At 53.7% G+C, this 13,873-nt stretch overlaps 1 protein-coding gene across 1 annotated transcript in view; it reads right to left on the reverse strand.

The window, feature by feature from the left end:
* Nucleotides 1-2,757: 2,757 nt before the first annotated feature.
* AHCYL2 (adenosylhomocysteinase like 2) overlaps nt 2,758-13,873 on the reverse strand; it is a 59,819-nt gene continuing 48,703 nt past the window's right edge. Inside the window, exons 8-17 of the mRNA XM_084504534.1 lie at nt 13,681-13,797; nt 10,826-10,889; nt 9,689-9,777; nt 8,487-8,557; nt 6,992-7,086; nt 6,314-6,412; nt 5,856-5,924; nt 5,702-5,780; nt 4,329-4,449; nt 2,758-2,926 (exon numbers count right to left, since the gene is read on the reverse strand). Of these exons, the coding sequence (XP_084360660.1) occupies nt 2,920-2,926; nt 4,329-4,449; nt 5,702-5,780; nt 5,856-5,924; nt 6,314-6,412; nt 6,992-7,086; nt 8,487-8,557; nt 9,689-9,777; nt 10,826-10,889; nt 13,681-13,797 (811 nt within the window). The 3' untranslated portion in view covers nt 2,758-2,919. The remainder of the gene's footprint in view (nt 2,927-4,328; nt 4,450-5,701; nt 5,781-5,855; nt 5,925-6,313; nt 6,413-6,991; nt 7,087-8,486; nt 8,558-9,688; nt 9,778-10,825; nt 10,890-13,680; nt 13,798-13,873) is intronic.

Below are 13,873 nucleotides of genomic sequence, written 5' to 3' on the forward strand. Positions count from 1 at the left end.
CTGGGGCACCCCAGGGTGCTGGGGGTCATAGGGGGTGCTGGGGGATCATGGGTGGGATGGGGTGCGTGGGGGGGGGGTCTGGGGCACCCTGGGGTGCTGGGAGTGTTGGGGTGGGGGTAGGGTGAGGTATGGGGCACCCTGGGGTGCTGGAGGGTCATGGGGGGGGGTGTTGGTGTGGATGGGGGTGGGGTCTGGGGCACCCCAAGGTGCTGGGGGTTGTTGGGGTGGGCTATGGGGCACCCCGGGGTGCTGGGGGACATAGGGGGTGTTAGGGTGCATGGGGGGAGGTTATGGGGTTGTTGGGGTGCTTGGGAGCCACGAGGCACCCCAGGGTGCTTGGGGGGGAGGTATGGGGGTGTAGGAGCAGCAGTGATACCAGGAGCAGCAGCGATACTGGGAGCACTGGTGATACTGGGATAACGGGACCGGCCCCATGCAAGGCCAGCACGGGAGCCACAACAATCCCCGGGGCCACAACATCTCGGCCACCCCAAGGACACAGCCCCAAGGACAGCAGCCCCGTCCCCCTCCCTCTTTACCCTCCCCACGTCCCAGATTTGGGACATTTCTCGCTCCCCAAAACCGGGAGGAGGGACAGAAATCACCGCCCGCCGCCGCCGCCCCGAAACACGGCCCGCAGCAGCTCGTTTTTCCAACGTTTTTATTTTGTGTTTCGAGATTACAGAGTCTTTATTGCTGCTCTAATACAATCACTCAGACATTAATATTGAAAACATCCTTTTGGAAAATGGTACGATTGCAGAGTTCTCGTTTCCCCACTGCAGGCTGATGACAGTTTTCGTCTCGCTGTTAAGGTCAGAACAGAATTAATTTCCTCAGACGATTTTGCTGGTGTTACCTAAATCTCCTTTTCCTAATTCTTTAAAAAGGCGTTACATTAAAAAAAAAAAAAAAAAAGAGAGAGAAAAACAAACCCAAACCCAAAACCGTTACACGTTTAATTTAGAGATGATCACAGAATAAGATTCCAGATTGATTAGGAAAAGCCAAGCAAGCGAAAAAGCTTACAGAAAGCGGAACGACGTGGAGAAGAGCTTTAAAAAATTGGGGGAAAAGCCAAGTGGGGTGAATTTTTTTATTATTATTATTTATTTATTTTCTCCTATCTACCTGGAAGGTACATCGGGCTTAAAAAATTCGGCACGAGCGACTCGGCGGGCGAGCTCCCTTGGGGAGTTCCCGAGGGAATTAAAACCTCGCCGCCGCCGCCGTCGCGCGAGGCGAAGGCATCACGAGCACCCCGGGCACGCCAGGCTGGGTGGGAGTGGGATTTTTGGGGTATGGGGAGCAGCAGAGCCCCCCCCCGGGGTTGTGGGGTGGGCTGCCACCGTGCCAGCCCTGGGAAAGACCCGGCCAGGAGATCTGCAGCGGCTCGGGGCGCCCTGCCCAGAAATTTGGATCTGGGTGCGAGTCACGAGCAGAGAGAGTTTTGAGTTCGTGGCTAGCGACTGGTCCACGACGCGTCCCTCGCTTCCCTCGTTTTGACAAATTTTGGAGAAATTTGGGATAAGAAAGTGAAGGAGAGAGCCTGCCCTGGAGGTGAGCACCTTGCGGAGGAGCTGCCCGAGGTCTTGCCACCAGGACGTGGCCGCAGGGACCGCGGTGCCGCGGCTTCTCCTTCCTTGTGCGTGAGCGAGCTGCCTCGGGGGAGTCTTCACGAGGCCCACGAGGACAAAAGGAGGATCTCAGGGGGGACTCGGGCACCGAAGCAGCAACCACAGGATAAACGAAAGGCTTTTGTGCTCCCAGGGTCGGCGAATTCACTTGACAAGGGCCACGTTCTTGGGGCGAGCCGTAAGCGATGCCGGTGAGGGCAGGACGTCCGGGGCTCAGGCGAGCAGCAGTGCCAAATTTGATGTTTTTCGACTCTGAGACATCAAAATTTGATGCCACCGAAGGGTTTTTGTGATTCTGAACTCTGCTTGTGACCCTCTGCCCCGTGCACAGGATTGGGGCGGGGATGACTCCGGAGTACATCTCCTCCACTCGGAGGGGATCTCCTGATTGATCACGATGACGGACAAATCCCACCAGAAAATCAGACTCCAAAGATTCCCAGCGAGGGCTGCGTTGGGGAGAAGCGCGAGCAGCATCCGTCCGCGGCGGTGCAAGGCCCCAGGAGGAAAATAGCTTTGGTTGCACGGCAAAAGGTTGGCACTCGGAATGGGAGCAGCAGGACAACGCCGCCGAGCGGCTCGGCGAGGAGCGGGGCTGGGTCCACGCCACCACCTCCACGGCTTCAAGGGGGCTGCCGGACCTGGCACCGCTCTGCCACCGGCTCCGGACACGTCCTCGGGGCAGGGCTCGGACCTTTCCTTAGAGCTTTCAGCAGAGCGAAGGCCGAGTTCAGCTGGCAGAGCCATCCCGGGGGCAGCTGAGCAGATTTCGGAGCGGTTTCCCCGGCGGTTGCTGGTCAGTTCGCTGCTTCTCCACCAGCCCATCAGCAGCATTTGGAGCAGACACGGTTTTTTTTCACTGCGTTTCAAACAGCGTGGGAGATAAAACCCCAGCACTTTGCTGTCCGGGGATCCTGCTCTGCTGGAAGAAGCGGCCAGGACCAGAAGCAGGGCTCAGCCTCCACCTTTCAGCTTCCTCCTCGCCCCGCAGCACCTCGCTCCCCATCCTCCCAGCCCCGGAAAGGAACAACCGAAAGAGACAAAAATGAAACAAAACGGAAAGGAATCAACCGTCTCCCAGTCCCGTGGCAGTACAAACACCAGTGGCAGAGGCCGCATGTACAGTATTCTAATTTAATAAATAAATTAACCTAACACACTGTCTACTACATGAGCAAGCCCGGCTCTAACTTAGGAAGCTTGCACTGTTTCGTCCTGTACAGTAGTTGAGAAAAGACTTGGGTTCTTGTTCCTTACGATTTTGGCTACGGCGGCAGGAACTTTAATACCTGGGGAAGGGAAGAGAAAGCGAGGTTTTAGCCTGGTGCTGTGCAAACCCCGTGGCACGTCCCCCCCCCAGCAAAAAATGTGTGTTTTAGGGGGGTGGACACCAAGAAAAAAAGTGATGTAGGAAGGGACCCGGTCCTCCCCTCCTCCCCCACAAATACCGCGTTATATTTAGCCGCCTGCCCTCGCTGCCGGGTGCAGGAAGAGCAAAATTCGGCGGTGCTGGATTGATGGGGACCCCGAGGGCCAGGGGTTTGTGATGGGACCAGCTCAGGAAGCGGGGGAGCTGCACGGAAGGTGCAAACGCCTTCAGCACCCGAGCCTTGCTCAAAGCAGCTGAGGTTACCAAAAAAAAACCCGGAGAGAGGCACTGGGAGCTCCGAGGCTCTCCGGCTGGGAAGTGCAGGGAGAAAATCCCCACCAGAACTGAAGCCACGGGGAGCAGGAGCCCAAGGGCCCCTTTATAGCTGGAAAAAGAGGAGATTCAGCACCTGGAGATCTCCTCTCGCCCCCAGCCCTGAGCTTCAGGCCAGGGAGCTTTGGAAAAGCTGACGCTGTGCTGGCAGCTTGGGTTTCTGTGGCTGCAGCTGTTGCGCACGCCCCGGCCCCGCGGCACGGGGCACGGGCACCGTGCCACCCGCTGCTGCCCACGGGGTCAGGGCTGCAGCACGGCCCTGGAGCAGGGCAAAGGCAAATCCCGTGGGGAGCTCCTGGCGAGGCAGGACGCAGCACTGAGGGTTTGTTTGTACACAGCACGGGGCAGGAAAAACGCTCAGGATCTGGCAAAACGCGCGAAACCCCAAGAAGTGGAGTGCCTCTCCACAGCACTGCTCTCCCGTGGGCACTGCGGACCTGAACGCCCGCTGCTGTGCCAAGAAAATGCCTTTTCCTGCCCCAAAACATCAGGGCTCCAGCCCCCAGGCTGGTTTGTGTCTGTGTGCAAAGCTGTCACGGCAGAAAATGAGCTGCCTCGTTGGCCACAGCCCCCTCCGAATTTGGAGCCGGGAAGGAGAAGGGGCTCGGGTGGAAAATGATTATTTTGCTGTGGGCCAGCCCAGGCTTGCCGGCGAGCTCAAACTCTGCCCTGTGCCAGCCCGTGCTCGTCAGGTTTTATAAATAAAGCTGCTATCGGAGTTGGCCGAGGGCACTGCGCTGAGCTGAGCTGAGTTTCGCCCCGGCCGGGTGACAGCTGCCGCCAGACACCAGGGGCTCAGGTCCTGATGAGCACCTCGTGTCGGCTCAAATCACGCCGTCCCCGTCCCGTAAGGGGATTTACCAGAAAGCCCACGCCCTTAAATTAAACGGGATGAAATCCTTAATCCCGTTGTCCCCCCCCTTTCTCGTTCAGACGCCGCGGTCCCAACCCAGTCCCCGCGGGCTCGCTGCGGCCGGAGCGAGCGGCACCTGTAGTAGTTGGGTTTGAAGGGCCCGTTCTTGTTCAGCCCCAGGTACTTGGCTTGCTCGTCCGTGAGCTCTGTCAGGTGTGCGTCGAAGGTCGGGAGGTGGAGACTCGCCACGTATTCGTCTGAAACGATTCCAAGCCTTGGGAAATTAGTGGGGTGGGGGGAGCGGAAAGCGCAGCCCGGCTGCTATCGAAAGCGCAAAGGGCGAAAGGGGCAGGGTAAAGGGCAAAAGGGGCAGGGTAAAGGGTGAAAGGGGCAGGACAAGGGGTGAAAGGGGAGCACAAAGGGTGAAAGGGGAGCACAAAGGGTGAAAAACCCAGCTCCCTGCAGCCCCCCGGAGGTTGCAGTACGCTGTGGTCCCAGTCCTGGCCTCTGCTGGGTCCCCAAGCCCTGGTAGGAGCATGGACATCAGCCGAGCCCTTAGGATGTGGCAGCAGGTCCCGGTGCTTGCCCCATCTGTCCTCCTGTCCCAGCACCCATGGCTGCATCTGGAAACCCCCCCACATTACAGCCTGGCTTTTCCCCTACTGAATAAACCCCAAACCTTTCGGGCGAGCTGCTCGCTCCCTGCCCCAGGGCAGAAGCTCTTTTCCCCTTGACCTTGGGCACAGCGAAGGGAGCCCGCTGCTCTCTGGACAGAGCTCGGTGTCTTATCAGTGCTGGGATTTTCGGAGACTGAGGGGGTGAGCGTGCTGGCGCCACAGCGAGCTGTATTTTGGGAGGCAGCCACGTTCAAATCTGGGACTGGAGGAGTCAAGTTGAGGTGCCCAAACTCAGCCCCGGCGCCTCTGAGCAAGCAGCAGATGCGCTACCGTGAGGCTGGGGTTTGATTTTGAAACGAGAGCTGTGGTTCCCCACGAGCTGTAGTGTGATGAGGGTGGACACAGCAGGCTTTCCCACTGCCTGGATGCCCTACCGAGGCAAGTGACACCTAACTTCTACCCAAGCTAGGGACAAGCTGCACCCGGTCCCCCAAAAAAACACAATTAAGCCAAAAAAGACCGGTTCTGCAGCAAAAGCGGGGTTTGTATAGCTGTGTGCTCGGTGGGGTCCTGCTGGCAGAGCTGCTGGCAGGGACCACGTGTCCTCACGTAGCTCCACGGGCAGAAAACATGCCCGAAAATCTCCTGAATCAGCACTGGGTGTGAGCCAAGCGTGGCAGCCTGCTTCCCCCAGGCAGGGCAGGGAAATAACGCATCCAGCCCCAAAAAGAGCCAGGACCCAGCAGGAGGAGCTTGCTGGAAGCCCCCGAGCTGGGCAGGGAGGTGAAGAGGAGAGGCCGGGGGGCTGTGATGCCTCGCTGCTGCCAGCCCAGAGCCTCCCATCTGTTGGGTCTCGTTTGGAAGAAGAAATGAAAGAGGAAGGGAGCTTTACCCATCTTCTTCGGCAGCAAGTAGACGTCTTGCTTGTAGCGGCCCTCGGGAGCGTTGTAGAGCTCTATCAAAGCCAGAGCCTGCGGGGGAGAAGATTTTTTGGTGAGCAACCACAGCCCGGCACGGAGCGAGCCGCGGCCCCGAACCCCGCTCACCTGCGTGGTGGCAGTGATGGAGAGCACGAAGGTGGGGACGGTGGAGCAGCTCAGGTTCAGCAGGCGGCCCTGGGGAGCAAAAACCTGCTGTTATCCGTGCCTGGTGCCAACAGCAGCCTGCAGCCCTCCCTACGGAAGGCGAAGTGCCTCCCTTTTGGGATGAAGCAACGTTTATCCGTGTGCTTGAACCCCTCGGGATTGATCGTCCCCGTAACTCGGTAAAACAACCCAGAAGGAAAAATGAGATGAAATACCCTGGGGGGTGGGACGCTGCTGGGGAAAAATATGGAAAAACAGAGGAGCTTTTCTGCACCCTCAGCCAAATCAGGGTGAAACCAACCCTTTCTAGCAGAGTGCTGAGCCCCAGGAGGTGATTTCTGGAAGCGTTTTGGTCCCAGCCCTGCTTTTCTCCCTCCCCAGGCAGAGAGCAGGCTGCAGTCCCTCTGCGTGCCACTCACCTCCGCCAGCAGGACTATTCTCTTCCCGTCTGGCCAGATAACGTGGTCCACCTGGGACCTCACCCTCTCCCAGGTCAGCTCCGGTGTGCGCAGGCTTGCCTGAAACACGGCGTTACAACAGTTAAACCCAGGGCAGGGGGCAGAAAAGAGAAGCTGCAGAAGAGGAAGGAAAAGAGGAAGCAACTCGCCCACATTATGATAGTTTCCTTTGGGCCCGGTGGCAGTCCCAGCCCCATGAAACCTTTATGAATCATAACCTGAAAATGGTTTTTTTTTTTATGGTTAGGGTGCTCCAGTGACAACGGGTTTTTTTTGAGCTCTTCTGGCTGAGAAGGATTTAGGGTCACCAGCTGAACCACGCACAGCCACGGTCACTTCTTCCCAGCAAGGTGGGGAGAATGCTGCACAGAAAATGGCCCTAAAAGTGGAGCTTTGGCAAAGCAATTCCCTTCAGACAAGGCTCCCCTGGTTTTCTGCCCCATTCTAAGCACAGATGAGCAGATTTCGGTGCAGCACAGAGGGAGAGGCACTGGATGGAGAAGGGGATCCACTGCCTCTCAAGGGGAAGGGACGAGGCTGCTGTGGGATTGTTTCAACTCCTCTCGGGGTCCTAAAGGGGCACGGGGCAGACAGTGGGGGCAGAGGGCCCCGAAAGCAGCACCCTCACCCCGCACTCACCACGTCGATCTCCGTGTTGGAGTGCCCCATGTTGCAGACGATGCAGCTGTTCTTCATCCGGTCCAGGTGCTCCCTGGTCACCACGTTCTTGTTGCCTGCAAGGCAGCAACGTCGGTCAGAAATGGCAATATTGGGAAGAAACGGTGATATCGGTCAGAAATGGCAGTATTGGTCAGAAATGGCAATATTGGGAAGAAACGGTGATATCGGTCAGAAATGGCAGTATTGGTAAGAAACAGTGATATCGGTCAGAAATGGCAATATTGGGAAGAAACGGTGATATCGGTCAGAAATGGCAGTATTGGTCAGAAATGGCAATATTGGTCAGAAATGGCAGTATTGCAATATTGGTAATAAATGGCAATATTGGTCATAAATGGCAGTATCGGTCAGAAATGGCAGTATTGGTAATAAATAGCAATATTGACAATATTGGTAATAAATGACAATATTGGTCAGAAATGGCAAAATCCATGATAAATGGCAATATTGGTAATAAATGGCAATATCAGTCAGAAATGGCAATATTGGTAAGAAATGGCAGTATCGGTCAGAAATGGTTATATTGGTCATAAGTGGCAAAATCCATGATAAATGGCAATATTGGTCAGAAATGGCAGTATTGCAATATTGGTAATAAATGGCAATATCAGTCAGATATGGCAGTATTGGTAATAAATGGCAATATTGGTAATAAAGGGCAATATTGGTCAGAAATGGCAAAATTCATGATAAATGGCAATATCGGTGATAAATGGCAATATCGGTAATAAATGGCAATATTGGTCAGAAATGGTGGTATTGGTAATAAATAGCAATATCGGTCATAAATGGCAATATTGGTAATAAATGGCAATATTGGTCAGAAATTACAATATTGGTCAGAAATGGCAAAATCCATGAAAAATGGCAATATTGGTCATAAATGGCAATATCAGTCAGAAATGGCAGTATTGGTAATAAATGGCAATATTGGTCAGAAATGGCAGTATTGCAATAGTGGTAATAAATGGCAATATCGGTCAGAAATAGCAGTATTGGTAATAAATGGCAATATTGGTCAGAAATGGCAACATTTATGATAAATGGCAATATCGGTGATAAATGGCAATATCAGTCAGAAATGGCAATACTGGTAATAAATGACAGTATTGGTCAGAAATTACAATATTGGTCAGAAATGGCAAAATCCATGAAAAATGGCAACATTGGTAATAAATGGCAGTATTGGTCAGAAATGACAATATCGATAATAAATGACAGTATCAATAAAAATGGCACTATCAGTAATAAATGGCAATATCGATGATAAATTGCAATATTGTCAATAAATATTATGAAATGCAAAAGCAGGAGCGACGTGAGGAGCCCGTTCCCGTACTGCCACGGGCAGGGGCACCTCACCCATGGCTTTTCCCATGGTTTTGCCCTTTCCTTTGGAAAATGATGGACCCGAAATTTGGGGACCCGCCTGCCCGCCCCCGGCCCCGCGTACCCGTGCAGGTGATGACGATGTCGACCTGCCTGATGACTTCGTTGAGTTTCACGAGCCGGAACCCGTCCATGCTGGGAGGGGAAAAAACACCGGGTGTGAGAAGCAGCAAAAATGAGCCAAAAATAGAAAAAAAAACACAATTCAAGTGACTCCCAAGATACTTGTTTTAACCGATGCCAGAGGCTGCAAACTGCGATGCAGGGACACGCACGTACCCCGAGCCATCGGGATTGCTTCTGGAATTGGGGTCTGTTGTGCAAGAATTGACATCTGAAAAGTGTTTTGGGGCATTTCACGTTTTCTCCCAAGGCCTCTGCATCCAAAAATCTCAGTTTTGGCTTGAGACAGCTTTTTTTTTTAGAGTTGCTGCTCCTGCAAAGCACATCCAGAGTGTGCAGATAAACCCTGCTGCTGCAGAATCCTTCCTGATACGGATTCAGATCATCATACAAAAAAAATGAGCCGCCCCAAACCCACAGATGTCTCTCATTAACTTCACAAATCTCCATTTAGGCACCGACGTGATCTTCAGAAGTGCTGAGCACTCAGCAAGTCAGCCCAAACTTGGCCGAGAAAGGTGTGTTCAGCACAGCTGATAACCAGGGCAGGATTTTTTAGGACTTTTTTTGACAGTCCTCCCGGGAGTTTATTTCTGTGACTCTCACAAGCTGCAAAATCACAGTTACTATAAAAAAAAAGTGTTGTTTTTTTTTTTTTTCTTTTTTTCCTTTTTTTTTTCCTGCTGGATCTCTCAGGACGTCCCGGTTGCTGTCCTCCCCACTGCAAACTCCCTTTGAAAACCTTTGGAAACCCTTGGAAGGGGGCAGCGGGTGCTGGATGTGGCTCAGAGGGTGCTGGATGCATCTCAGGTGCCCCCGTGGAGCTCCTGCAAACTCAGGGGGGCCACAAAGCACGCAGGCTGATCCACAAGTTGATTAATGCTGCTAATTACTCAGGGCTCATGCTCCCACCGTGGGCTAAAGTGATGCACGTTGGCACACGGGATGCTAAAAAAAATGGGGTGATGCTGAGCACAGGAGCCTTCTCCTGGCTGCAGGAGGGAGCTGAGGGCCCCCTGAGTGTGCTGAGAAGCCCCTCACCAGCCCCCTGCCAGGGGAGCATCGTGGCTGAGGGGTTTCTGGGCACGGTTTTCCTGAAAAAAAGAGCCCAAAGAGGAAGCTGGGTGTGGTGTGAGGGCTTACCAGGCTTGCAGGGCGCAGATGGGATCGATCTCGGTCACGTACACGATGGAGCCCATGGCCTTCAGCGCCGCGCAGCAGCCCTTCCCTACCTGGGGGGGAAAAAAGCAGAAATAAAACACCAAAATCTCTCCGCAGCATCACCGCCCTTCCCCAAGGAAATCCCAAACGCTGCCCTTCAGGCGCTGGGCACCTCCTCTGCAGCCCAAGGGGAAGGGACAGAGCCACTGCGAGCCCCGTGCCAGCTCCGGCTGCACGCACACGGCTCCTGGATGCACAAAATTCCCCGATGCACAAAATTTGGAGCAATCTCAGAGCTGAGTCAGGTGCCAGCTCGGCCAGAAAAGGCACTAAAAATAAGAAAGGGGCACTCGTCTTGGTCCCCGAGAGCTCTTTTGTCCCCCAAAACATCCTCGTGGCCAGGAAGAAGGATAAGAGGAGATTACACTTAGCTCGGAGAAAGTTTAAGAGTCTCTCACAACCTTTGCTCTGGTGAGGAGGCTTAAGGGTTTAGTCTCTGGGGTTACTGGGGAACTCGGCGCTGCGGCTGAAGGACCCAGATTTCCCCAAAATGTGCTTGCTTTGGCATCCCAAAGCCTCGGGGGAACGGGCAATCCTTGGATCGGCCACAGCTCCAAAGGGTTTCTCCATGGCTCATCTCAAACGAAGGGAGGAAAATGCCCAATTTCAGCTTTTTTTGGATAAAAGAGCCCCCTGTAACTGGTGTTAACTGGTCCCTGCAAGGACTCCCCGGGGGGAATATCCCAGTCTCACCTCCAGTGAGGATTCCTCCTTGTGGGGAGTGAAAGCACACCGGTAAATTCATTTAAAAAGATTAATTTATCTTTTTTTTTTGAGCACCCTTCCGTGCGCAACGCTGCAGCTGCGCAGCGCGCCCGCAGAACGCCGCCTCTGAGCGCCTTGGTAATTAAAGATATTCAGCTTATTTCATGCTTTACGATTCAGATTTGCTATGTTTAATACCAAGGACTGGATGTCATGAAACGAAAACCTTCATTTTTGCCAGGACAGGGCTGTTCCCAGCAGGGGGAAGTCAGAGGGGACAGCAGAGCCCCGCGGGGTGAAGCTGTGCAGAGGGCGCCCCGATTCCGCGGGACGCGGTGTGCACGAAGCCCTTACCTCCCCGTAGCCACACACCACGACCTGCTTCCCTCCAAACATCATGTCTGTTGTCCTCTTAAGGCTAGGGAAAAAGGAAAAAGGAGTTAAAGACCTGAAGTAAGACCCCTTCCACCTGGCCATGATGGGAAGGGCAGCACCAAGACCTCATTCTGCTCCTGGGGATCACATCGCTGCCCCCAGCAGGAGCTGTGCCCTCCACCAAGACCCAGCGAGGCCCCGCTGAGATTTGGGAGCAGGGAAGGGACCTGCAGGGTCCCTCCAAAGGGACTTTTCCCTCTGGGGAGGGTGGGAGCTGCCAGTGCGGAGCTGACACCAGGAGGAAGGATTTGGGGCTTGGGTTCGGTGGTGCTCCGGAAATCTCTAAAATCTTTCCAGAAACACTTTAGGTTTTTTTTCTCCATTTTCTCAGAGCCAAAGCACCTCGCAGGAACAGCTAGAGGAGGAGCAGACGAGCGGTAATTTATGGCCAGGATCGCAGCGCTTGCTATAAATAAAGCTCTCCCTTCCACTCCGTTTCCTCCTGGTTCCCCCCGAAGAGTGCCCTACATCGCGGGCTATTTTTAGCACACAGAAATAGGTTAGCAGTGCAGGGAAGGTGAAATTCCCTTCCTCTTCCAGGAGAACTTAGGCGACGACCCCGGCAGATTTAATCGGGCCTGTGCTCAGCTCTCCCTTGGCCCCGTTCAGGTGCCGGGCCCGGAGCACCTCAAATCCCAACCTTTCTCCCCAGGGAGCCCAGCGCCCACCACGACCGAAGCCAACACGATGAAGAAGCTTATTTAAGGATTTCAACCTTTTTTTTAACCACCAACAGCACGTGAACACAAGGCTAAAGAATTTTAAAGTCCCCAGATCCTCAAATTTTGGGGCAACCCTTCTCCAGGTGGCTGAGCCACAGCCGGGGACCCCAGAGCCATAACACAGAGGGAAAGGGATTTGATTATGGGATTGACTTCATCGGGATCTTTTCCCTGTATTGCTTTGGTCAGTGATGTGTTGCCCCTTGGGTACGATCCTGTATGCTGCTCCACCTCGCAGACTGCACCCATCTGGGAGATTTTGGTTGAATTTTCTGAGATTTGAGGGCAGGAAGAGTAGGACGCCGCTGGCTGCTTGCAGCGCCACGGTCTGGCTCCTGTGCCCAGCATGGCTGACTTGAGCCCAAAACGTGGTCTTTTAGGACAACAGAAACGTGAGGAAGAAATCTTTTGAGTGCAGTGGGTCAGCCAGGGGAGTATTTGGTGGTGCACGAGCTCCTGTGGCACTTACACACGTTTCAAAGCATCGGGACACGCAGGTGCCCGAACACGAGCCCTCCTCGCTCCTCCTGCTCAGGATGACCACGACCAGGAAAGCAGCTCCTAAGCTGAGATGATGGATGAGGCACTCTACTAAACACCCCATAAATTATTGTTAGATTTAGGAAAGAGGTGGTGGAGTGGGTTTTGTGATGAGCACGAGGCTGACAGAGCAGGAGGAGACATTCTGACTTCAGCAAGGAGCCAGTGACTGCAGGCAGGTCAATTAAACCACGCCGAGTTATCAACACGAAGCAATGTGTCTCTTGAAAGAGGCAGCCTTCATGGAGAACACTTCCCCGAGGGTTCCTCCGCTGTACTGCAGCTGCCTGGCACGGAGCAGCGAGCTTTTCTCCACCTCAGCAGCAGCACGGGGCTGCAAAGTCCATTCTGTCCTAGCTGCTGGGCTTACCTGGCTGCTGGGAGCACTGGATCCAAAAAAAAAAATAGTCCACCCATCCAAACTGCAGGAATAATTCTCGTCCTAACCTCGCCTGGCTTTGGCAAACTTTGGCATTGGGGGTAGGGACACTCAATTCCATAAAAATACAGAAAAAGAGAAGGAAAGTGGGATTTACACTGCGATTTACACCCTCCCTAGCTCACAACTTCAAGCATTTTGCACTGCATCTCAAGAGCAGCAGCCTTAGAATACTCCTTAGAAGAAGCCAGGTGGGAGAGGAGGAAAAAGCCTTCGCCAGCCCTGTCGGTCCCACCTTCTGCACCTCCTTATTTCGCCCAGCTGAAGGACACAACCTCAGAATTGCATCAAGGCTACGGGCACGTAACTGCTACGGGATAAATTCTCCGTCTTCCACAGCCTCTTCTCTTTTTTTTCTCTTGGCTTGTTGTCTATGCACGGGAGAGGGTGAAGAAAAGGAGACTAGGAAGGCAGAAACGTGATGCAGAAACAGAAAGGTTTCATCCTGACACTGCTTGGGAAAAGGGGAAGAGATGAGTGCTGCAGCCACTCTGCTGCTGAAGCCCTCGCACGGGAGATGCTGCAGAGCTGAAGCCATGCTCACTGGGAAGGGAAAATGCACGGAGACACACAAGGAAGGGCAGCACCCTGAGAGCACAAAGCCTGGTGAGCTCCCCAGGGGCACCAAAAGCTTTTTCAGGAGTGCTGCACATCACTAGGGCTCAGAAAACATTTGGTACATCTTCCAGACACCTTCCACAAAAAGAAGAGCAGGGGCAGAATTGAAGTGATGCATCCCATCCAGAACGAAGCTGGGCTAAAAAATAAATAAATCAGGCTTTCAAAAAAATGGAAGTTTTCGAACTGCTCAAGGTTTTGCTGCGGGATCGTTCTCCTACACTCCTGGCACCTTCTGACTGTTAGAGGGACCACTACTGACTCCAGAGACTTGCAGATGCCCATCTATGACTCAAATAGGATGGACCAGAGGTAAGAAAGGGTCTTTGATTTCTTTCAAAACATCATTTGATCAAAAATGCTCTAAACCGGCAGGCAGGACAGGCACAGGGATCTCATCCTGTGGAGCAGCCCCCAGGATTCACCATCCCCACCCCGACCCCGCGGGCTCGTACCCGTCCAGGATGGACTCCCTGCAGCAGTACAGGTTGTCAAATTTCTGCTTCGTGACCGAGTCGTTGACGTTCATGGCTGGCACGCAGAGCTTCCCGGCTTTAGACAACTGGTACAGCCTGCCAGAAATAGGAGAAGAAACGGAGGATCAGTGGAAAAATATTTCCCTTTGCTAATTTCCCTTTCCTCATTTCA

Source organism: Aythya ferina (genome assembly GCF_964211825.1).
Source record: "Aythya ferina genome assembly, chromosome: 1".
In the NCBI taxonomy this organism is placed as follows: domain Eukaryota; kingdom Metazoa; phylum Chordata; class Aves; order Anseriformes; family Anatidae; genus Aythya; species Aythya ferina.